We start from the raw sequence: 26145 nt of genomic DNA, 5'->3' as shown, positions 1-26145 counted from the left end.
CAACAGAAACCAAGGAAACTACAAGTGAGAAAACGACATGAGTCAGGGATTAAAAGAGAGAAAAATAGGTGGGGTAGAGGGTCTTGTTCCGACCACACAGACAGACAGACATAGCATTTGGCCACACTTGTTGTCTGTAAACGCAACCTGTTGTGACTCTCAGAAGAGCTGACTGTGTAGGGAATGTGAAAGGATTAGCACTCAGACACTTCAGAGATAAATGTAGAAAAATGTGATAGAGGCGAGACATCAGAGGATGAAATAACATTACAGCACTGACTCCCTTAGTGCTGCTTTTTAAGTCTGAGTAGTTGCACACTTAAAATATGTGTGGTAGACCCTGACTAGCCTGGCATAGCCATACTATATCACACTGCAGTTAACTGCTGTGAGTATATGCTGTGAGCATTCCTCCCTTGTGTTAACATGGGTGGATAGTTTAGCTGTGCTAGGCTAGACCCTGAGCACTGGCGGTCCGGGCACTTAGGTTCTAACGTAGCCTGACTGATAGTGCATCGCGGGTTCGAGTCCAGTTCCTGACTATCTTTACTGCATGTCTCTCCCCATCTCTCTCTCCCCGTTTCCTGTCCATCTCCACAATACACTATAAATAAAGGCAGAAAAGCCCCACAAATTATACGAAAAATAAGTGTAGTAGTGTACAATGCAAACCCTCATCAGTAAGACTTATAAGGTTGGGTCTATAATGCGTTATAGCCACATTTATAATGCACTTGTAAGGCATTGTAATACTTGTTATAAATGTTTATAATTATGCATAACAACATTAAAACAAGGTTCATGAAGTATTATAACTTACAATAATATAATTTATAAGTGCCGGTCATTATGCATTATAAACGCAGTGTAACAGCACATTATAACTACCAGGTAACATTTTACTTAAGTCGGGTCTATAATGCATAATAAGTTACCCCACCATCCAACATCAATGATTAAAAAAGGCAGTTAAAAAACTTTACAACAAATAGTTATTTATTATTTTCATATTGTGTGTACATCACAACACTCTGGAATAAAAACTTTCAACTTTGGAAAATAAAAAGATTTACAGAGCCACTTTGTAAACATGCAAATGAACGGATATTGTGTGAGATTAAAAAACATCCAGTTTTAGGGGTCCAGAAGGTTTCTTTTTGGGCGGGGTACCATGCTACATACTGTACTGAAAAAACAACAGGGAAAAAAAGAACAACAACAACAACCATATCGCCACTGTCAGGCAGAAACCTTATATCTCCAACTTAAGTTTCAAACGTGTCATACATGAGTGTCACACAACAGTAGTGAAAATAGCAGATCTACAAGCACACAGCGCCTCGCGATGTGAGGCACTGTGTGCTTGTAGATCGTCTATTTTCACTATTTTAAATCTTTTTTTAAATGATAAATACAAAACATACAAGGTTTCTACCGGACAACAACCATATGAACCATTCAGCTTTGAGAAATTGTGTTATCGCTGTGAGGAATATCACGCGCCTTCAGGCCTGATAGCATTTAACTCAATACGCCTCTCACTGTGGGTCACAGAGTTCTAACCTTAAATACCACTGTGGCCCCCTAGTTCATATTTCAGTGGCATCTTCTGAGCCAAGCAGTGGAACTGGTGGCCCTTTCATGGTGATAAAAGGAGAATGGATTGATGAAGTGAGGTAGGATCTGTGGTTATCATATAGGAAGACGGGTACGTTTTGACCTCCCCTCCTCCTTCCCACTCAATTGCTGAGGCCCAGATGATTACTGCCTCTTACAAAGGGGAGTGAGGAGTTGGATGTCTATAGATGGGTGGTCGAGTTTTGGAAGATTATGGTCCCGAACACAAAGAGGTAAATGCTTAAGGGTGATGTTCTGTGAAATAAAAATGCACACATAAATTCTCTTTTAAATAACCATGTTTGTAATGGTTATTTTGTGCCTGCAGACAGTCTTGTTATTCAGTCAAGGAAACAATCTGTACTGTGATGTGTTTTGCATAGTATTGTAAATTTGTCTGTCATTATATGTTTCTATGAATAGAGTACAAAGGATCCCAATGGAAACAAGCCATATGGCTTCCATGGGTTTCAAATCCTATTAGCAGACATTGTATTGAACTGTACTTTCCTGTGCTTTTAGTTTTTTTGCAATCAATTTCCCATCCGGTGACACAACACTACTACTGCTTATGCTTAACCCGTTGTCAAGTGTCAAATAATAGCAAGTCTACAAGCTCATGCGATGCGCTGCGAGCTTGTAGATCTGCTATTTTTGGTACACGACATCATGATGCAACAAAGTATAAATCGAGGTTTGCTCGTCGAGCAGGCAGAGGAAAGTTGTTTTCAAACCAGTTTGTTGTAGAAATACTGTATGTACGTGTCACAATTTGTGCCCATTACACATTATATGAAGCCCTCTTTAAGGGTGTGACTTAAAGGTGATTTGGTCAATCCTAACCTGTCATCATGGCTCTTTTCCTCTATCCTAAATAGTAGTACTTAGATAATAGCTCAGTGTTCAAAGTTATAAATGAGATGAGTCTCTGTAAAAAGTAAAAACTGTACATGTATCTTTCTCTCCCTCTCTTTGGCGCACACACATACGCACGTGCACTCACACCCACGCACGCACGCACGCACGCACGCACGCACGCACACACACACACACACATACACACACACACACACACACACACACACACACATACACACACACACACACTTCCTTTCTCTGTCCAGTTCAGTGCATTAACAACCCCACAGGGGTGCCTCGGATGTTTGGTTACAACGCCTGCGTTTACGGAGAAAAAAAAAAGAGCATCACACAAACTAAACTGGGACAGTTGGGAATTATACCCTCATGTTTCTCTAGTTCAGAAAAATAAAAGCTTAGTGGTTTTCTATTCTCAGTTATTCATTTGGGAGTGTTTGGGGTTATATTTGGTGTCAAGGTCACTGCTGCTATTACGGACAGCTTTTTTTTTTGTATTATTCATATGTGCCTACTGCCTACGGGGGTGTCAAAGGGGATCAATCCAGTTCTCTCAATAGCCATAGCTATACTATGAATTGTTTCAATACCAAACACTTGCACCAAACACTGTCATGTTTTACACAAGGATTTCTCTGTTAGACATAAGTAGCTCTAGCCACTGAATATTTTCAGTTCAGGATCTATTAATACAGCACATAAATCTGACAGTTGATCAAGGGCTCCAGCTCATGATGCAGTCTCTGTCCCAGTTCAGGCGACTAAACGGTCGACTCTTTGGGGCCCTCGCGGGCAGCATTCTTACAACTGTAAAGCCACTTGATGACGCGGGCATTTCTCTCAATGATTGACACGCCGGTCGGAAGCTGCTCGGTCAGCTCTTCCTCAAACAGCCCCTCGGCCCCCGAGTGCCGGGAGAACTCGCTGGGCTCGGAACCGCCGCATCCCCCCCTGCCCACGCTCCGGAGCGCCAATGACAGTGTGTCCACAGAGCTAGCGCCGGACAGGAAGTTGTCCCGACCTAGCCGCTCTATCATGTCCATGTCCAGTCCACAGAAGTCAAAGAAGCGTTCCTGTTCTGACAGCGCCACCGAGCAGCGCACATGCAGGTCTGATTTGGACCGCCGCAGTTCCCCTGAGCGCCTCCTGGGCGGTGGCGACGCGCGCCTCCAGGGGTCGTTCTCGTCATCGTGGCAACTCGAGAAGTTGCCATTGGTGACGCCGTTGCTAATTCCATTACTGATGATGGTGCCGTTTGAAAATCCATTCTTATTGGGTTCATATGTGCAGCTGAACCCAGGGCTGGGGAGAGACCCCGGAGAGCGTTCGTGGTCGGTTCTGCTGGAGCGCCTGCTCCCCGCGCCCCCATCCGTGGTGTCTTTGTCGTTGGTCCAGGACATGCGAGAGTCTCCGTCCCGAGAAGGAGCTTTCTCTTCAGCAATCACCATCTTCTGGGTTCCCCCGTCCCCACCTCCACCGCTGCTCTTCTGCCTCATCGAGCCTTGGAACAGCCGACGGACAAAGCTATTGCCTTTCAGTTCTATGTTGTTGTTCTCCACTACCGCTGTAGGACTCTTACACTCCTTCTTTTGGCGGTAGATAACCAAGGAATCAGGTCGCAGCATGCGTTTCCCGCCAGTGCTCCTCCTCAGCACCGGGGCACTGTGAGGCGCCACTAAGCAGACACCGCCAGGGGTCCGCGGGCTGGGAGGCAGTGCATTGATGGAGTTGCTCCGGTTCTGTGCCTCCACATCCGTCTGCCGGTTCTCCTTCCTGGAGTCGTCGTGTTCATTCTTGTCTCGTGAAGCGGGAGAGCCAGAGAGCGTGGAGAACGGGGTGGTGTTAAAGGAGCGGCGCTGGGGGACGCGAGGGGTGAGCGCACCGGGTATGGTGAGGGGCCGCCGGGGCGGTGGTGGCGGGGTGGCACAGGGTGACAGCACAGGTTCCTGCTTGGTGTTGATGACCTGCTGGCTTTTCACATACTTTGCTTTGTCTGCCTCTAGTCTCTCTACTGCGCTGATAGAGCGGCCGTGGCCCCCGCCATCTATCTGCCTACGCAGGTAGTCCGGCCCCTTGTTGAGGAGCCGCAGAGGAGAGGGCGATCCAATGGGTGTCAACGGCTTCATGTTGCTTTATCCAACCAGGAAAATACATCAAACCTGCAGCCTTCCCCCTAGAACAAATGGCTCCCGTTTCTTGCAGTGAAAGGTGCTCCTCCAGGAATCTGGAGCTGGTCCCGGGCAATTGTCAAAAGTAAATAGGAACTTTTGAATAAGCTTTTTCACTAAAGAAAATAAAGCATGGCAGCTCCAATTCTGAATGTTCCCAGTGGGGTAACAGATAGGTAGTAATTCCAGTGACCACAGGGGCCGAAGTGTTGTGAAATTGTCTATAGATAGCTTATAGTCTTTGTTGCGCAGTGTTAGAGCCCAGACAAATTGATATCTCTACGCAGTATTTACACAGGCATTTGGTATAGATGGGCAGGGCACAGGGAAATCCTTTTTCTGTCAGCCAAAAGCACTCCCAAATGAGACGCTCCCTGCCCACAGTGCAGCAGAAATAGCAGGCAGAGTTCACTTTGAAAGGGTCACTTTTCCCTCCTCCTTTTCTTCTTTCTTTCCCTCCCCCGACAGCCCTCCTTGGTTGATATTTTCAGTGACGGCTGCTCTGGGAAATGAGATGTAATAAATAATGTTTTCTGAAGGGCCGCCTGCGGGATGCTGGGACGAGGCTTAGAGTTCAGTGTCCACTGTGGCTCTGAGGGTGGCCGGCACCAAGACCACTCGGGATGTTGATGGACAGATGGGCAGATGTAGATGGTATCCTTTTCCTCACCTCACCTGCACTCAACAGCCCTGGGAAAAACAGAGAGACAGAGAAAAGAGTGAGTTAAGCTAGGCCTGCTATTCTCAAGAGAAGACAGCAAGAGAGCAGATGGCAAAGAGGACAGTGGTCCATAAAGCACAGCCCAGGTTGTGTTTCATGATGCAGGGGGTTCCGTGTCCAGGGAAGAGAGCCAGGAGAGAGCAGAGTTCTCATAAAAGCACCAAGTGGTCTTTTAAAATGATTCACCACATCAATATTAGATTGAAAATGCATGTTACATTTAACTAATGTCCTAATCCAGGGGGATTTCAACGAATTAGCAGAAGAGTGCATCCGGTTCTGTGTGAAGTGCCTGCTTTTCCCACCATTTTTATTAAGTGTGAGCATGTATTAGTGGTATTAATACATTATGCAGCATCACTACATTGCATAATGACAGGAGTTTTATGGTTGAACACACCATGACATCATTTGCAATTCCAAGCAGCTGTACTGAATACTAGATTAAGTCTATTAACATTTAAACAACCTTAAGAGCTGGAATGAACCGTTCACAGTCGCAGTTAAACAGTTTTTTCTTCAAATTAACAACCTTCAACAAAAGTTAAAAGACACATACTGCAGCACATGGCTCTGTGAAACGACTAGGCATGCATTTTTTACTGGTGTTGTATGTTGTCTAGTCTAAAAAGCATTTTTTAGTTTTATTTTTAGGTTGTCACAACACTACGTGGGACGGTGGGAGTGGCGAGGGGAAGAGTGGGAGAGAAGTATGTATAGGCACATATTATGTTCCTATAATAGGAACAGCTCTACCCAAAGAGGTGCAGGAGTATTTCTGGGTAGAAAACTCCCCGCCATAGTCATCATATGTCTATTTGTACATACTGGCATGTATGCATGGGCATGCTTCTTTGTGGGCATGCGTGTATTTGTAAATGGGTTGTAGCTTGCCTATAGGCCTATATGCGTGATGTGTGCGAACTGTGCCCATATGCTATGTGCATGTGTGTGTGTGTGTGTCAGCACAAGGCAATAAGGCCCTGCCCAGTAGATGAAAGAGGACTGCATTGCACAGTTGGTTCGCAGATTATCAAGCCCTTTCTCAGTTCCCTCATTCTGATGGGTGTTTTCTTATGCATAAAGACAGGCTGTGAGAGGCTGCCATGTGCACAGGGGCGTCACAAGGGGGGGAAAAGTGGAACTGAGTTACTAGGGCCCAAGGTGGAGGGGCCTTCATTATTTTATACTTTAGCTATTGAAAAATAGCAGATATACAAGCTTGTAGATCTACTATTTTTGAAAAGTCGTGAAAATGTGTGCAAATCTTTGAATATGTATTAAGCGAACATTTGTAACTCAATTTATTCTTCAGGGGGGTCCGTGGCCAAATACATATAATTTCACATGAAAAGGTTTGAGCACCACTGACCAAAAAAATCACGATTTTTCAAGAAATAGCAGATCTACAAGCTCACAGCGCGGCACCGAGTGCCGCGCTGTGAGCTTGTATATCTGCTATTGTTCAATTGTTAAAGCACAAAATAATGCGTAATAATGCGTTTCCCAGTCTAAATGGGTTCAACCCCCTCCCCCTATGTAGAACATTCATGGGGGGCCCGCAGTGAATCCTTGTACCCAGGGCCCAGAATGTGGTGCGACACCCCTGCACGTGCAGAGGGAGATGTACAAAGACCACGTCTTGAGAACTTAAGGCTGCTTTCAAAACCTGGAGACACAGGTGGTGCCTATTTTCTATCCACCTCCCGTCCAAGTGTATTAAGAGTCTGTCTGGAGAGACACGCGTACACTTCTGCTCCCGCTGTGGCAGACAGCTGGAGAGTGCTATATCGTTCTGACGATCTCTTCAGTCTTTGTTCGGAATATATCAAATGCTATTTTAGCCTTTCCCTCATGTGAGGAAAAACAATGAACGACCTCATTTGGCAGGAACAGGATCTCCATCTCAGGTTTTAGGAGGCGAGCGGTGTGATACGCTTAGCGGCAGCTGCCATACACAATCACTTAAGGAAGTGTGAATTGTACACAGTAAAATCCTCTGTGTTCATTTCGACCCCAGAGTGTATAAATTGAACCAAATGGACCCCCATATGGTTCCGTTCCACTCTGAGTTAACCACTTGAACCCTAGAGTCCCTATTCTGGGGTGAACATTCTGCAAAACGTACTAGCAGGTCTAAAAGCTGCCTTTCGGCTATGTATTTAACACTGGGAAATGGAGTCCTAAAACCCATTACACAGTGTTTTTGTTACAAAATCTGATATTAATACTTGCTATAGACTACTAGAGTGTTAGTTCAGTAACAGGGCTCTCCTGCATGATCTCTACAGCTCCTCTACATTTTCAGATGCGCCACCAATTTACAGTAATCCAATCAGAAGAGAGTTCAAATTCCAAATAAGTCTGATCATTTGTTTTTGTTTCATCACTTCCAATTTCACTTGTTTATCCTGTATACTATATGAGCTCTTTCTCCTGACTGGTTTAGTGTCCCAACTTGAACATTTATTTTCTTATAATAGAGCTAGCTGGAGAGATGGGGAGATTACCCTACAGCAAAAAGTCACTTACACCCCCTTTAACTCCAGACATATTAATGTACCGGTATATAGTATATTTAAACAACCTCATGCAAATTATAAATTGTTGGCTGTGGCTAGGGTTCCTCGCCCTAAAGGCAACACAAAGCTCAAACTACCCTAGACCAACAAAGTCAAGACATTGCAAACTAACTACAAGCAATGACAGAAAGTGCCTTGCTCAGCCATTTAAGGGGACTCAACCTTTCAACCACCACACCTCTCATATAGAAGAATACTCATAAATCTAATAGGGTGGGGAGAGAGAGAGCCCACAAGCTACATTTTCCAGATGTCAAGCAGCAAGGGTGCGGGAAAGACAGCCATTGTTTAGGACGAGTTCCGGGAAAATGTTTTGCAACAGGTGTGGAGGAGGGAAAGGGTCTAGACTGGGTCAAAAAAGAGAAATAGCAGAAAAATGAAGCGGAACTGAGCGTAGGGGCTGCGGTGTTGGGGTATCCCATGTAGTATTTATTAGACACCTCTCTTCCGGAACAATCTGGTCACCATCTGAGTTTCTGGTTCAAAGTGGCAGGCTAATGCTATTGAAGCGTTAAGAGGGATTAGCAAGCGTGTTGGCCTAAGCTATGTCATTAATTCAGATGTGGGCTTTCCATTGTGCAGTGGGCAGAGATGACTATATGGAGGACTTTCAGGGTATCTGCAGAGTGGATATTAGTGGATATTACTACTCATGTACATGCTTATTTTCTTCTTACATACATGTTAGGCATATGGCTGACATGTATGACTTGACTTAAGTGAGCATTCAGTGTCTTGCTCCAACATTGGACTGTTAAATACAGCACCTGCACCCAAACAGAACGTTTACCCCCAGAATAAAGACTGACAACAATGTATTTACCCCACAGGTGATCACTTTGAATTCTGCTTGAGAATGTACCGGATGATGATGGACACTGAACACACACGGTACCTTGTCATAATTATTTCAGGCAACCACACTTGATATCAACTCGAGTTTTTAAGCCAATGAGGAACCAGCATTTTCGTGACGTCACCTTTATGCAGCTTCCTCATTTGCTAAAAGCATTTTTTTCCTGCTTCCTCATTGGCTAAATGTTACGTATGACGTATGGTGACGTATGCCCACTCAACAAAAACTGCTTTTGATGTTGTGGGTTTATGTCACCAGAAAACCAGAAAAAAAACTGCTTTTAGTCAATGAGGAAGCTGCATAAAGGTGACGTCACTAAAATGTTGCTTCCTTATTGGATGAAATAACCTAATCGACTTACATGGGGAAATTGCAAAAACGGCAACCACACTTGCAATTTCCCAGAAAGTGTTCTGATTGCGACCGTAGGTCTCAAGTTTAGTATGTGAACGGTCACAGCTTCCGTATGTTGTATCTCTGTCTATAACGCCTGACACTGTGGTTCTATTATGGGTTTGTTGCTCTGACATCATGCTCTGACGTCACTGTGTGATGTCAGGGGAACAACTCTTAACAGAATGGGTTTGCCGCTCTGACATCACGCTCTGGCTTCACTGATGTCATCAATATTAAGCCCATATCTAACAGGACTTCAGTGCCCATATAAGGGCCACATCAGCCACATACCACACTGATTATACAGACAAGGATCTCCATGTATGGGAATAAAAGGGTATGATGTCATTGACTTTCAAATAATGAATAACTGAGTAAGCATGTTTGGGCTCTCACAGCATATTTCCATTTATGGGTACCAGGGGTCTCCATGGGTAACTGGTCCGATATACATCACTGGCCAGAAGGCCAAGAATTGGCGCGACCCGTTGCATGTTGCCCTGAGGCGTCTTACTAGTAATAGAATTGCAAAATTCAATTTCCAAATGTGACTCACGTCAAGGCAACCACACTCGGAATTTCCAAAATTGCATCTTTCTAGTTGTCTTCCTGAAATGAGTGTATTGTGATTCGTGACCCCTTCTACAAAAACCTAATTTCTAGTCCATTGTACGATGAGTGTTTGTTGTGATTGCCTTGAGGACTATGGAACATTCACAGATAAGTGTGAATCACAATAGTGGGGATTCGTAGGGATGCTATTTATGTCTTATCAGGAAACTGTACTAAATATAGACAAGACGCAAGTGGTCTCAGTGGAAGTGTCTTCATATTTCTTCTTGATGGATTTTATTTAAAAAAAAAGAAAACTACAACACCAGGAAGGAAATCAGGCAGGATTCTGTGCTAGACCTCTGCGATGAGAAGGTCAAGTTTGACGTTCGCCCATGCATAACACACACAAACACACAACACAAAACAAGCATTCTCGCTCCAAAACGCGTGGTCACACACAACATGGAATTACGCCCGAACAATAGCCACCAACATTGGCTCTATTGACCATAATGACTCAGATTAGTACCCAGCACATTCTCCTGTGATCCTGGGTCTTTTTTGAAAAGCGTGTGACGGCGGGAGAAACTCTCTCTCTCGAGCTATGCTGCCTCCCCTGTATCTGCCAGCAGGTAGTTATTAACCTCTAAACTCCCTGGCTTTCAGGACTTCTCCTCACTCTCCTCCTTAGCCCCTCCTAACCCTGTCACCTTTGATGCCTCCTTTTACTCCCTTATAACCTCCTTTGTTCGTCCCTTCACCTCACTTTCACATTGTACGCACAATCCTGAGTGCTAATTTAACACCCTCTCTCTCTCCTTTCATATACAATATGACTTCATGTCCACTTTGTACCCCGTTTAGTTTCCCCCTCTGCAATATATTTAAATTAATAACACATTCAGCACAACTTACATAAGTTGTAACTGTAACAATATCTTGTGTGCGTAAAGTGTGAGTGTTGACCGAAACTGGAAACATCGGTCACCTTGTTTACATGTTTCGCTCACTCACTCTCTCTCTCTCTCTCTCTCTCACTCTCTAGCTCTCTCTCTCTCTCTCTCTGCCATTGTCTCTCTCTACTCCCTCTTCCATCTCTCTCTCACCCCATCATCTTTCTTCCTCTCTACTCTGTCCTTTCCATCATCCTCTCTCCAGCCTGCAGGAGAGGCTTAACCAGGCGCCCCATACAACCAAAGAGGAACCAGATGTTTTCTGTCATGCTACATCAGGACCGTGGGACAGCCAGAGAGCCTGGCACAGCCGTGCCATTAACAGGGACCATGCACACTTTTCAGCGTTGCTTTTGATCAGCGGCTTTGCGTGGGCTGCTTGCTTTTGACCCCTTATTTGTTAACTGAGCAGAGAAGGTTGTGGCAGCAAGGTGCTGTTGGTTATCACAGACACAGACACACGTTCTGACAGTGTGAGCAGTGCGCCAGAGAGGCGCTAAAGCCAAAGAAGAAAAATAAAAAGGCCTAAGAATGGCTACAGAATGGCTTGATCTAAGCTTGCAAGGCGTTACCGAGTTAAGTCAGAGGGCCACATATCAAAAGGTTAAAGGAAGTTCCACCTTGAAATATGTATTCAGTGAGGAAAACATTAGATAAGAGTTTAATAAATCCACGAGGACCACCTTTGAAGAGCTTAAGAAGAATGTATTATATACCTTTCAAATCCACTGATGAGATACATCTGCTGTGTGTATACCAACTGGCCAGCTCACTGAAGCTGCTGCAGGAATGGAACATGGGACTGTTAACTTATACGGCAGCCGTAAACACTTGATCAACCTGCCAGGCTGAAAACAAACACAATTTATTTCAGAAGAATTTAACCGAGAGTAAAGATTTAGCGCACAACAATTGAACGCACAGGTGGTGATGATCACCTTGAAATCCTCAGCCACCTTTGAAGAGCCTAAGTTTACCTTTCAAACCAATCTGTCTACTGATGAGATACATCTGCTGTGTTCTATGAACCAACTGGCCAACTCCTCGCCATCGCTCAACTACTTCTCTACCATCCTCTTTCTCTCATTGTCTTAATTCAAACATCTGGCATTCCTATTAAGACTGATTTTATTATTACAATAAAAAGACTTAAGTTTGATTAGCAGTTGGTAGCAGCACTCAGGCCTGTATAAAAAAGGTTGTGTAGCCATTTGCAAATTTGTAGTTAGTGACTGGAGACTTGAAATGTGTTTTATGTTTAAATGGTTTATTGGGGCTTCTTAAACAAAAACTAAAATAGCATATTTTTTCAACTCTCATACCAAATTTATTGTAGCCTATAACTGCACTTCCAATAATTAAAGTAATTAATTAAAGTACTGATTCTTCTTGATAATAAACAAAATGTAAAAAGTCATATATTGTAGTTATAGCAGTGACTTAGACAAAGCCAATTACAGCTCTGTAAGTAAACGTACACAAGCATGCATGCGCATCCGCAATTGGATGTGGCCCTCGCCAAGTCACCTTTCATCCAATGTGGCCCCCACTAAATGGGTCAGCATTAATGAATTCATCCCGTTGAGTCATTAATCAGCAGTCCAGCACCAGAGAAACAGACAGTGTGCAGTTCTGTTATAAGGATAGACAAAGATTCGAGGGGTGTCTTATCCATTTTTCTTTATGCGAAGAAGCAGAGCATCCTCGCTTTGCATTATTTATGGTCTGAAACAATGGCCCTCCTTCCTTTGGGTCTGAAGATGAGAGTTGGAGACCCGAAGGCTGCCTGCCTCATTAGCCAGGCAGAGAAAGAGAAAAGAAAAACAACAACATGAAAATATATATACGACAGAAAAAAGTCACCATTCTCTCATAGACAAAAGTCAGCGGGAGGGTCATCGTAAATCCTCTCGCTATTGTGGGGCCTTGAGCACTTCTTGATCTACAGTTGGTGGCTACCTGTGTTTCTAGCACATTCAAACAGCAGGGCATGATCAAGCCCCATGAATGACTTGGGGGACCCCCAACCTGCATAGACCTCCTTCCCCAACCATAAAACAGACATGATGGCATCTTAATGCTAGCACTTTTGTCATTCAAAGCTAATCATTGCAAGATAGCTGAGTGCCGGAGCCCAATGCCACCGAAGTAAAAGATGTGCATGGAAATGACAGCCTACGGATACAAGCCCGCTGTTTGTGGAAGTAAGTACATGGCAGTGTTAGCAGGGAACAGACACATTCAAAGACCACAATACAGCACTCGCTCAAACATAGTGAAAGTGCCCTCAGTATCATCAAAAAACATGCATATAGTCGTAAATCACATGACTATATTCAGTCTTAGAACTGCCCTTGTAAATAAAGTCAGCCTGTTGTTATCAGGGTTATAACGCCCGCCCATGGCGCAATGCTAGGAAAGATAACGTCTGCTGGTGATAAGATATTCACCATTATTCTCACTTTAATCAACAGAGCAGGCAACCTCTATTTCTCCCTAAACCCTACAGTACCAGGAAGAGTGCGTTTTAAACTGATAACTACCCGAGCACTGACCTATATAACCTTATGAGTCACTATTTACTTTGTGAACTGCATGTTTAAAAGCATGCTAAAATGGAACGAGTATGAGCTTCGCCCGCAGTCTCCATTTTGCAGTCCCTGTAAAATGCTGCTCATACTGCTCTCTTTGAAGTCCTTTTTGGCGTGTTAGTTTTATGAAGATAATTTTCCACATGAACATATGAAAATATTAAAAACAGTCAACAGCTCCTGTCTTAGTTTAATTTGGACTGCGTATGATATCATGCACTGAATTTGATTTTTATAGCTATAGCCAAGCCGAGATAGGATAATTGTTACTGAAGATTAGGGGAGCAGCTGGGAGGAATAACCTGGGTTAGGAAAGTGAACACATTCCATCTTGACAACTAAACTGCTGCCTGAAGAACAGTGATATGCTTGAAACATATTTAGTTCTCCTCACTAAATTCCAAGCTATGTCTTGTTTACAGATTTTTATATGCTTGATTTGTCTAGTGCTGTTACTATAGAAAATACACATAACTTTTTGAATTGAAACAGCTACCCAACCTCTTCTCTTTATTGTGAATATACAGTAGCCTTTTGGTGGGCACTTTCTCCTGTTTCTCTGGTGAAAACACTGAAGTTGGCAGCTCTTTATATGTATATTGCTTCTTGCTTCGCCTTCTTCAGTCAGACTTTGCTGGAATTATAAAAATCTATCTCCATCAGATGAAAACTGTCTTTGGACTTGATCGCCACATGTTGGTGTGGGCACAGCGCATGAGTCTGCCTGTCTTAACTGTCAGTGCTGGAATGTTAAGCCTGTGCCATGATGCTTCACAGCCGATGAGTAAAGTAATGATGAACTGTGAATTCTTAGGACTTTCTTCCAAACAGTACCCAACTTTTATTGGTAAAGCATCAGAAAGTGGATGGTTGGGAGGCATGCAGCAATGGATCCAGTAGTGCAGGGTGATGTTGGAGAGAGGAAGAGAGTGTACTGTGTGTGTGTGTGTGTGTGTGTGTGTGTGTGTGTGTGTGCGTGCGTGCGTGCGTGCTTGCGTGCGTGCGTGCGTGCGTGCGTGCGTGCGTGCGTGCGTGCGTGCGTGCGTGTGTGTGTTTGTGTGTGTGTGTGTGTGTGTGTGTGTGTGTGTGTTTATTGGGCAATTTGGTTTTCAACAGTAGTCAACACAACCAAAGCACATCATAAAAATATTAAATAATGATAATAAAGTTGCAATGAGCTATATAAAAGCACTAAAGCACCAACAGTCCTTTGTTAAAGTGTGTGCAATATCAAATATCAAGCAGGCCTACTGCTTGTTCAAAAAGCCAACAGTAAGGGAATAAATCATCTCAAATATTTGGCTCTTCTAGGACCTCACCCCTGATGGCAGCAGTCGAAACCTTGTATGCAGAGGTGGAAAAAGTACTCACATTACTTTGCAAAATAGAACTATGTAAAGGTCAGGAATTCAAAATGTACTAGTAAAAGTATGAAAGTGTTGGCATCAAAATGTACTTAAAGAACCAAAAGTAAAAGTACAAAATGTTTGAAAATAGCAGATCTAGATCGTCTTTTTTCAAATAGCCTTGGTATAAAATAGGGCTAAAGTGGTTAATGTATGTTTTATAAGGTTATAATGTATATCTGCAAAGTAACTAGTAACTAAAGTTTAGTGGTGTAAAAGTACAATATTTGAATCTGAGATGTAGTGGAATGGAAGTAAAAGTACTAGAAATTGGAAATACTCAAGTAAAGTAGAAATACCTCAATATTGAACAAAAGTACACTACAGTACTTAGTTAGTTACTTTACACCACTGGTTGCATGTGTCAAGGGTCTGCCCGCTCTGTCAGAATAGTCTTTGACCTCTGAGTGGCTTGTTGGAGCCAACAATGGTGTTTTATTGGCTAACTTTTGCATTCATTTCCAGCCTATTTTTGTTAACAATGCCTGCTGAGGTTGCCAAACCAACAGTCACTCAAAAAGTTAAAATTGAGTCAAGATATGTGTGTGTGAGCTATGGCTGCACGTGCACGTGTAATGTGTGATGCTGTTTATTTACATAAATGGTTCTTAACCTTTTCAGGCCGGGACCCCCAAAAGAATCATATTTTAACTGCCCCCACCCCCCACCCTGACGAGCACTAAGAGTTCAGGCATTATATTTTGTATAACATGGTTCTATTGTGAAAATAGCAGATCTACACTCTCACAACACCTCACGTTGCGAGGCGTTGTGAGAATGTAGATCGGCTATTTTCACAATTTATGTCTCTAATATTTGACAATTTGGCCAATGTTTAATTTGTCATTTTAGAGATATTAAAACGTCCTTAAATTGTCACTTTAGAAATGTGCAGATACCCTCTATACACTTCAACTTCATGTTGGTTTGTTTACTGTTGAGTGATAAAAACAATGTTGCACATTAAGTTAATCATCTGGAGAACCCCCTAAATAATTTGGGGACCCCACTGGGGGTCCCGACACACAGGTAGAGAACCACTGACTTGAATATTGAACCCAGTCATCCAAAGCCTGCTCCATGCCAACTTGACTTATAGGTGACCAGTTGTACAAACATTACTAACCTACCATGCGTGCAATACAGGCTTGGATGTGAGAATTCCCTGCGCAAACCAGGGTAACGCAATTCCCTATGCTGGGTTTGTATATACAGTACAGTACAAAGACATAAATCCCAGACTCATCCCTAAAATCTCCCAGTCTTAAATCACGACGGTCTGTTCTCACACAGAACCCTCATTAATCTTTCAGCTGGTGTGAAAGCTCTAAAAGAGAGCTCTTGACTGACTGGCAAGCCATCAGAAAATGTATTTTTTCAAGTCAGCAGATTTTTCAAACTGTACAGCATATGTCTGCTTCTGCAGACCCTTTAAAGATTTTAATCAGAGAATATTGGGTTTTAGTCTTGCAAAACACCAAAACATTGAAATATGTTATCAGAAATATGTCATTATACTTTGCAACTATTATAGGCTCTTGACAAATGGAAGGGGGAAAAACACAGTGAGGCTACATCACTGTGAAGACCAAAATAAAACAGCTGAAGATTACCAGCATCTGTTTACGTTCCTAACATCTCTTCACACAACCAGTAAACAAAGGGACTTTCGTACGGCCACATTGTCCTAGACACATGTTGTCGTTACATCATCACCTCAGTGTTGCAGCAGTAGTAAAGGGTTATTGTGGCCAACTCCAGAGGACTCTGACTAGTGTTGTTTGGGGGTTGGTCAGGGCTCAGGGCTCGACTCCAGCTGTGCTGTGTCCCTAGCCTTCGGGTCATTTGCGACCGTATTGTTAGCATGTGCCAGCCAGGCTTCATCCACTCCTCCGGGCTGGGACACAATCACTGCTGATTTCTGCTTTCGATTTGTAATCGATTTGCTGTCTGTGCAACTACAGATGAGCTGTGGCTGGATTTTCTCGATAGCATAGTGTTTTTTGGGATCTCAACACTGTTGCATGACAAAGTTTTACCTTGTCATGCAACAGTGTTGCTTTCCGAACATAACCGATTTTAAACGGTTTAAGTTTTGTGTACAGTAGGCTATAACAAACTATAAGGCAGACTTTAATAGGGAGATGACGCTGTGTATTTCCCCACAATGCCCCAAACAACAGTTTCTCCTATTACTTCCGACAGCAAGAAAAGAATCAACCATGGGGAAAATGAGTCAAGTGTTAAAATCCCTCAAACATAGACCTTGACCTGGACCTGGATATGCGCTTACATTTCTGTTTCCTTCCATTAACTGTTAGTTAGGATGTAATGTCCACTGAACCTGCCAGCTGTCTTCTCACATTATCGGCTCGCCCACAAACAGGCCACCTGAACCCTAAACCTGAACCCCAACCCCTCACCATCACCTTGCACTCTCTCTCTCTCTCTCTCTCTCTCTCTCTCTCTCTACCTCTCTCTTTCTCTGAGTCACCCTACATCTGGAGAGTAAGACACGGTTCTGAATGGGGAGTCAGCGGCTACATCAAATGGTCCCCGACTGCTCGGACAGGAAGTGAGGAAGGTCCAGAGCTGTGTTCTCTTGCTCATGGTTGAGCGGACACCGGGCTATATGTGTGAGGGTGATTTGTTGCGGCAGAGCTACAGAGGCACCCAGCCAGACTGTGAACAATTAGAGGGATGTGAGAGCAAGAGGGAGATGGAACTGCTCTAACAGCTGTCACCCACACACTAGGGACTGGCAGGAGATGGGACGACGTCGGGGATGTATCTTTCATGATTTAGTTACCCCGCAATGAATTATACATCAAGTCGCTCATCGACATTGATGAGATGAGATGCAATGCGACGGCGGAGAGAGATGACTGGGGTTTTTTGGAACATGACAAAGCGGATCGAGGTGGTGATGTCGCTCATGGTTCCAAAGTTAAATGCCACAAACATTTGGTAAAAGTTAAATGTTTGTGAACTTGAGTCAAGCCAAGTGCTTTCAAAGGGTTTTCACGAGTAAACACATACAGTATGGCAAATCTGATCCAAGACATGAACCCAGTCTCACTTTGAAAACAAAAAAGTAATAATCCTGCATCGTCATCGTTTGACATCTTTAAGTCATACATGGTGCATCAAGTCTGGTAACATGTTATTGTTGTTTTTTTCAACCAGTAACAGGAGTTAACTCATTCTACCTACATCTCACCATTTAGTGTGATGACTCTGGTGAGAGACGAACAGCAAGTTTCTTAACATATTGTTCCTATTTTTCAAACTGTTCTTCCTGAACACTGCTGGTGAGGAAGTTCCCACCAGACCCACTGTTAGCACAATGGTCCAGACCAGGCAACAGGAACAATAAAGTCAAATTATAAGCCCTGGCCCTGACAGCTCGTGTGAAGACGAGAATGTTTGATGTTTCACACTGTCCTTTCAAATGTCTCTTCAGCCAGATGCCACTCACAGTCTGTTGCACACCTCTTACACAGAAACACACACACAAACAAACACAGGGGTACTTACACTGTTTCACACACATAGACATAGAAAGACAGGCACGTGCAGGCGTGTGCGCGCGCGCGCGCGCGCGCACACACACACACACACACACACACACACACACACACACACACACACACACAGAGCGCCAGGAGCAAGAATGATGTCAGTAGTAGGACCCTCTCTCCCCTCTAATTAGAAACGTGAGCTTCCCGCCATTACCAGGGGGTCTTTGCATGCAACCATGCAACAAGAAAGGGATTAAACATAACAAATGTTTGACGTCTGTGTCAGGAAATGTTTTTCTTTTTCTTTTTTTAGACTATGCTATGTAGGAAAGGCAAAGCCTTCGCTTAAACGTGAATGTGTGCTGGCTGAACTTTAACGTGATAAGAAACACATGAGTGGCCCATTGTGAACTAAAACCATGAAACGTCCTGTGGCTTCCTCTTCTCCACAGTCAACACTGATGTGGGTCAAACCCATGAGATTATACATTTTGGGACTCCCAAAACAAGAATTTACAGAAAAATGAGAGAGAAAAGTGACGAATGAAAGGCTGACTGAAATAGGAACGCGCCAGAGGAGCCTGTGAAAACTTCAGCCCTTGACCTGTGCTGGATCATACAAGGGTCAATGATATGGTGGCTTCTTAACTGTCCTGAGAGAGATGTGGTGAATTGATACAAAAGAATGTCTGTATTTCAGTGTGTTTGGTACAGTCAGCCCAGCAGTGGTGTAAAGTAACTAAGTAATTTACTATTACTACTAGTAATTTTAGTATTTCAATTGTTATGCTATACTTTTACTTCTACTCAATTACATCTCATATGCAAATATTGTACTTTTACTCTACTACATTTATTTGAAAACTTTAGTTAGTTAGTTACTTATGTATACATTATAATATTATAAAACATACATTAACGACTTCAGCCCTATTTTATACCTATATTTGAAAATAGCAGATCTACAAGCTCACAACACGTAGACGCGTTGTGATCTTGTAGATCTGCTATTTTCAAAACTTTTGCACTTTTACTTTTGGTACTTTAAGTACATTTTGAATTCCAGATTACTTTTTCCTCCACTGACAGCCGGGCAGTTGATCTCCCAAAGGTCACGTTGGGCAACTTGATTTTGCAACGCTCCTGTGACTCCTGCCTCAGTCATGGATGGAATAATCCACGTGCTCTGACGTGCGCCGTCGCTGCCAATGCTGCCACTGCTGCCATCGTCAACACCACTACAAGTTTTTGGCTGTACATAAACCCTCATAAGTGCGAAGATAAGGCCAGAATTACATTTCATTTAGTTTCATGTGTTAATGACGTCTTGGCTCCTATCAACAGCCCCAGTGCTGCTGTGTGCGGCTGCCTTTTGTGCGGCTGCCCTTAGGCCCCCCCGAGCTCTGGCAGGAAGAAGTGCTCCTGTCTGCTCCACTGGGATCAGCATCAAACACACACACACACACACACACACACACACACACACACACACACACACACACACACACACACACACACACACACACACACACACACACAGCCTTATTGTAAGATGAAAAATCACAAAAAATGAACTGAGCGGTGGTGTGTGTGTGTGTGTGTGTGTGTGTGTGTGTGTGTGTGTGTGTGTGTGTGTGTGTGTGTGTGTGTGTGTGTGTGTGTGTGCAACAGCGCCCCTCCCTTAACATGTGTGGTCAGAAAAGGTTACTGCAGGCTACAGACAGACAGACAGACACGGAGACAGACAGACAGACAGACCCACACACACGGCCACGTATAGGAGCGTTGTGACCACCGCTCAAAAACTAGCACACTGCTACAAGGCTGGGGGGGGGGGGGGGGGGGGCAAGAAGAGTTGTTTACGACTGCTCTAGAGTGTAATTTTACAGGTACGTATACTGTTGGAAAGACTGTTGTTTTCCTGCATATCGTTGTTGTTGGGTGGAAACCTTGTATGTCCAAAACCGTTTGTTTTTTATTTAACCTTGTTAACGTTGTGTGCTTGTACTTTGCATTTTATGCAAGGTCCTGCCTCTGCCATGGTGTGTCAGTCTACAAAGTTCTGCATTGTGTGTCAATCTGATTCTATATTAATGGCCAAACTTGGGGACTGCCCCATGGTTCGAACTCCCGTTGGAACGAACACCGTCGGCAGGTTAGCTACTCACCAGCGCTGGCAGGTTAGCTACTCACCAGCGCTGGCAGGTTAGCTACTCACCAGCGTTAGTTTAGGTTTAGGTGGTTGGACCAAAGGGAGTTCGAACCAAGGACATGTTACCGCTAAACTTTACATAATGTAAATGTTTTGTCCTTGGTTATGAAAGTGGTTCCGATTTAACTCATAATGCCGTCGGATGAGTATGACGAGTTATTTTCAAAGGTCCAGACCGCCATGTGACAAGTTTGACGAGTTCCTTATTTTGACGCAGGATGGCGCTGTTCGCTAGCTTATGGGTCACCAATTATTTACTTTCACCAGTATCAGGTAACCGGAAGGTCACCTGACACGTTGATGACGTCACCGGAACAAAAACTGTGTTTTCCTTATTTATTTTTTTTAAAGAAAAGAAAAATTGCCATAATTAATGTGTATGGGGAAGGGGCTGGGTGCAAGCTTGATGCAAAAGTGTCTATCCTTGGAGTGGATAGGGTTTTTTATAACCGTGTGCATCTTCTGATGGCTCCCGTGAACGAATTGGAGCGACGCTGAATATTCTATGATTTTTCAAAGGTTAGTGAAAAACTCTCACAAAGCGAGGCAAGGAACGACATAAGTGGAAAAACAATGTTGGCAGTCAGTCAATGTTAATGAGTGTTAGTAGTGGTGTGAGGGGTTGACTGAAGGTGTTTATGGTCTGTGAGCCGATGACCAACTTTAGCCTTGAAGTGGGAATACAATCTAGGTCAAATGTGCAGGTTGGGACGTCCAACATAAACAGAATTATAATCAGTGAGAGGGAGCCTGCAGACAGGCCCAAATCTACCACATAATCTCTGCTCAGATCATGTTGAAGGCACGGATATCTACCTTTGTGAGAGAAACTATAATGATTATAAAACGTGAAAAATCCTGCTGAGAAGGCAGTTCATCTCTTGTCAAGCTGATCACTGTGAAAGTAAAAGATCAGATACCCTCTGGAAAGTAAGAGCACACCACTGATTTTCTCTGCTGCATGATACAGTATTATCTGCTTCTTCTGACATGTGCTGCTTTCGGTCAAATATGAACCAGTATGACAAATAATATGTTTAACATCCTGCCACACGAAGGAAGGACAAAGGGATTAAGGGAATCTGCAATCACCTATCAACCCCAGATTGCTTGTTGTGGAGAAAGACATGTTTGGTCTGTTTTCTTGTCTGTTTAGTCTGTGCTGTAGCTGTTTATGTGACTCCCAATTCTCTAAAGTCTGACTGAATCCATGGGCCACCAGTGATGGGGCAGGAGAGGAAGGCCCTATAGCTAGCCCAATTGTTGGGGGGAATTACTGCTTGAATGAGAGGGTTTTACTTTTAAGCATTACATTAGTGGGTGGTATAATGACATTCTCAAGAACCACCAGGTTTTAGGTCTTCTTCTGCCTTTATTTGGATACTCTCATGTAACACTGACACATTATAATGTAGGAAAACGAAACCTACCCTAGCCTATGAATTTTGCATCAGCAATTGCTTGAATGGTCCTAGCCTTTTTTTTTTTTTATCAAGTCTGACTTTTGCTTTCCTATCTTATGAAAGCAAAACATACATATAGCCTACTATAGTCTACTCTAGATCCAAGGCTAGCCTAGAATGGTCCTATGATGACTACAGTTCACTAGGCCTACATGTGTTTGTTATAAGCGATTGCCAGAGGAGGGAAATGTTTCACTTGATTAGAAATTACAAGACTAGGCCTGCGTATGCGTCCTGATTAGATGTCTGAAGCCCAAACGTCATTGCCCCCCATGCCCTTGATTTAATACAGATGTAAATATTTACCGTGGCGGTGACTAATGGTAGGATAACCTCGTTGCCCCAAGAGAAATATCCAATCAGAGCGTAGCTACACAGCAGCAATGGTCAATCACAACTTCACCCCCTCTTCTCTCTTTTAACTACCCAGGCAGTCACCGTGCGTGAAACGGAGCACGTCTGTCACGTCTATGGAACGTTGCAAGGCTGAGTTAAAGCAGGAGGAGGAGGATATAGGTTTACATGGCAGATGATGATGAGTTACTGCACGTGTCAAGTCAACTTCTCAAACAGTTTTCGCCGAGGAAACCGACAACCTCTCATCGATGTCGCGTGCAGTCACTAGGCCTACAGTGTGTGAGCGCCTGTGTGGCATTTTATTGTGCCATTTTGTGTGTGATTAATGACATACTTCATTGGTTAATTATTGCCTATGCTTCATTTTAGAGCATAATAGGCTAATATAACTAACTGTATCATCCAAATGGAAAAGCCCAGTTTTGAAGCAAGCAATTACAATAGCTGGATAGCTAGGCCTATTAGATCTCGTAGTTTCTCATAAACGAAGTGAAGTTAACGTTTGAACCGAAATACACATCTATGACAAAGTCACGTGTAGCAACCGCGAATTCGCATTAATTCCTTGTAAATCACCTGTAACAGTAGTGTAACTGCTGTGCAAAAACTGTGCGTAACATAAATGTTGACCATTATTATAACGGTCATCTGTCATCCTCATGTTTTCAGGGCTATTACTACCATTATCAAACTTTGGCTGTCTCTTTATAATAGGCCTATTATAATTATAAATCATTAGTAGGCCTATTGAATGATAACAACATCCCTGCTCCCACAAACTGGAGCAGGCTATTCTATCTGATCAATTGAAAATGACAAGATTCTTACCTTGCCGTGTCCCGCATAGGCTATAAGCCAAATATATTTGTCATTCATTCAGTCTCGGCTCTTCCAAAGCCCCGTGTCGCTTGTTGTTAGTTAGGACCGGCTGTGTGTCTTCAGTCCGTGATTGAAGCGGATTGAAGTGACACTGACTGACTGACTGACTGACTGACTGCTCTGTGCGTTCCGTTCCGTTCCGTGCGCCAGGTTCGCTGCTCCGCGCTCTGCGCTGACAGCCAGCACACTGTGGGACGTTTACTCTGCAACAGCACTGGGACAAGGCAGTCCCTGCCACAGAGGTGTGTGTGTGTGTGTGTGTGTGTGTGTGTGTGTGTGTGTGTGTGTGTGTGTGTGTGTGTGTGCGTGCGCGTGCGCGTGTGCGTGTGTGTGTGTGTGTGTGTGTGTGTGTGTGTGTGTGTGTGCCCGCGTAACTAAGTAGCATGCATTTACTCAAGTAGGCTACTGTAGCCTACTTAAGTACAATTTGTAGGTATTGTACTTTAATTGAGTATTTTTCCAATTTCCAATACTTTTACTCCACATATCGGATCCAAATATTGTAGCCTAGGCTACTTTTACTCCACAACATTTATTTGAAAACTTTAGTTACTACTAGTTAGTTAGGATACTTTGTAGATTTTGATTATTATTACAAAACATATTAACCACTTCAACGCAAGCCATAGCCTACAAGCTCACAATGCGTCACTATGTAATAGAGTATTTCTACATTGCAGTATTGATAAAGTAAAACATTTGAGTACTTTTTCCACACTGTGTGTGTGTGTGTGTGTGTGTGTGTGTGTGTGTGTGTGTGTGTGTGTGTGTGTGTGTGTGTGTGTGTGTGCGTGTGCGTGTGTGTCGGGGGGGGGGGGGGGGGGGGGGCAGGTATGGTGCTATGTAAACTGACTCCTGTGTAGCCTTTAGGGGTGGGTGAACATAAGGGGGGAGGGGGGTAAAGTCTATTTTTATTCATGGGGGGGGGGGGGGGGGGGACACTTGTAAATTTGTAATCAAAGCCTGAAATTGCTGATTGACTGACTGCCACTTAATCATGCTTTAAAGTTAGGTTTCATTGCTATTGATTAATGGATCCTCAGCAACATAGCAAACCTTTAACTGTAATAGCCTAACAGCTGTGAGTCTTCCAGGTTTCAACCATGTGATGCAGACAAATAGCACTAGCACTAATTATGAATCCATTCGTGCCATCTGCATATAGGACTGCCAAGGTGATTGATTGATTGAATGAATACTTTATTAGAAGTTTGCATAGGAAAACGTACAGGACAGTACAGTTCACTGATACAAGGTCAACTAACAGGATAACGACCACAAGAAAGCTGTTAGGGTTGTTTGCATTGGGGTCCTATACTCAATTTATACAATCATTTTTATCACACGATTTTGTAACCCATTTTTCACCCGGTGTCAATTATCTTTTTTTTTTTTTTTTTACTAAATTTTTATCCCACAATCTTACCCTTTGTTAGCCTCCTGGTTGGTCCCTGACTGACCAACCAGCAGGCTCTATCTGCCTTGTCCCGCCCTGGTTCCGCCTTTTTTATGTTGAATTAGCTAAAACATATTTTTTGGAGAAATAAAAACATTTAAAAACATGCTGATTCACTATACTGCCATTGAGCAGCTCCAATTGACTGAAACAAAGTTTGAAATTAGAATTGAGCACACAGAATAACAATATGAAGCAACTGAATTAACATGGCAGTGGATGGAATGTCCCACTGAATGTCCCACCAAGACACAGCAACCAATGGGTGTGGAGAGGGGCAGGACAATGGGCGGGACTTGACAAAGGGTGACTGACCTCATGCTTCCTTCTATGCATGAGGAGTCCAAGTTGCTTCTTTTCACCTGACAGTGGAGATTTCCCTGGTTTTGGACGTAGCACGTGGAAGGAACACGTTATTCCAACCAGTTCCTTTCCCCTCCATCAGGCCAGGGGGAGGCATTATTGAGACCAGGATTACGTGCATGTTTTTGTGAGGGTATCAACCCTAGGGGACACGGGGAGAACATGCAAACTGCCAACAAGTGGGGAGACAACGGACTGACCTCATGCTTCCTTCCATGCATGAGGAGTCCAAGTTGCTTCTTTTCACCTGACAGACGGGAGTTTCCCCGGTTTGAACGTAACGTGTGGAAGGAACACTTTATTCCAACCAAGGGGGAGGCAGTATAGAGACCAGGATTACTGCATGTTTTTTGTGAGGGTACCTATACCCTAGGAGAACATACAAACTCCACACAGAACATGCCCGTTGATGCTGTCTTGAACTCTTGGTGGTGAGAGAAGTGATTGTGTTGGGGGGGGGGGGGGGACGCAGAGCATGAAGTGGCTTGGAGCAATTTGCAGTGCACTGTGCTGTTTCTCTGTGCATCTCACCATCTTTCTTGTATACCCCCACATACCATTAAATACCGCTCACTGCTAGACTCGAAAAGGTCAGCAGTGAGAGTGGAGACTGAAGAGAGTGAGAGAGAGAGAGAGAGAGAGAGAGAGAGAGAGAGAGAGATAAAGGAGTGATCCACACATTTCACGCTCACACCTGTTTCTCATTCTCGGGCTCATCACGCTTGACAGGGCAGACAGCCGAGTGAGGAAGCCCAGTGCACGGAAAGCCACTGGAAATACTTCACTCAGAAGATAAACACATTCAGGGAGAAACCCATAGACACACATCATTCACAGCAGTATAGGACACACACATTAAAATCTCACAGTTAAGTGAACACAGAGGATTCTATACTGTGGATACCCGTCCACTCTGCAAAGTCCACTCCCTCAAAAACTGAAAGCGTTCATGAGCAAGGCACCCCAAACCGAAACTCGAGGTTAAGTTCCCCTGACGTGAATGTGTTTAACTCAGGGGTTGTCAAACTTTTTTACGCTGTGACCCCCAAAATAAACATATATGAACTGGGGACCCCCACCCTGACACTTAGAATTGTAGATATTACATTTAATGTGACTCGGTTCCACAGATAAATATTGTGAAAATAGCAGATAGCATGTAGATCTGCTATT

General features: G+C 43.7%; 1 protein-coding gene across 3 annotated transcripts; it reads right to left on the bottom strand.

Moving 5' to 3' along the window:
• Positions 1–1022: 1022 nt before the first annotated feature.
• On the bottom strand, positions 1023–23330 carry fam110d (family with sequence similarity 110 member D). Of its 3 annotated transcripts, XR_013963101.1 has the most exons (3): positions 23103–23330; positions 1421–5351; positions 1023–1322 (listed from the first exon to the last, which is right to left on the bottom strand). XR_013963101.1 is itself a non-coding variant. In XM_080750047.1 (2 exons), the coding sequence occupies exon 2, from the start codon at positions 4617–4619 to the stop codon at positions 3255–3257; it is 1365 nt and encodes a 454-aa protein (XP_080606173.1). In that variant the 5' UTR covers positions 4620–5351; positions 23103–23330; the 3' UTR covers positions 1023–3254. The 3 variants fall into 3 exon arrangements, 2 of the variants coding, with proteins under 2 accessions (XP_080606173.1, XP_080606174.1); XM_080750047.1 differs by having other exon boundaries at positions 1023–5351; XM_080750048.1 differs by lacking the exon at positions 23103–23330 and adding an exon at positions 11441–12019 and having other exon boundaries at positions 1023–5351.
• Between the last annotated feature and the right edge of the window lie 2815 nt (positions 23331–26145).

Source organism: Nannobrachium achirus (assembly GCF_963921795.1).
Source record: "Nannobrachium achirus genome assembly, chromosome: 2".
NCBI lineage: Eukaryota > Metazoa > Chordata > Actinopteri > Myctophiformes > Myctophidae > Nannobrachium > Nannobrachium achirus.
The sequence above is the reverse complement of the archived record's forward strand: the minus strand, read 5'-3'. Positions and strand labels throughout refer to the sequence as shown.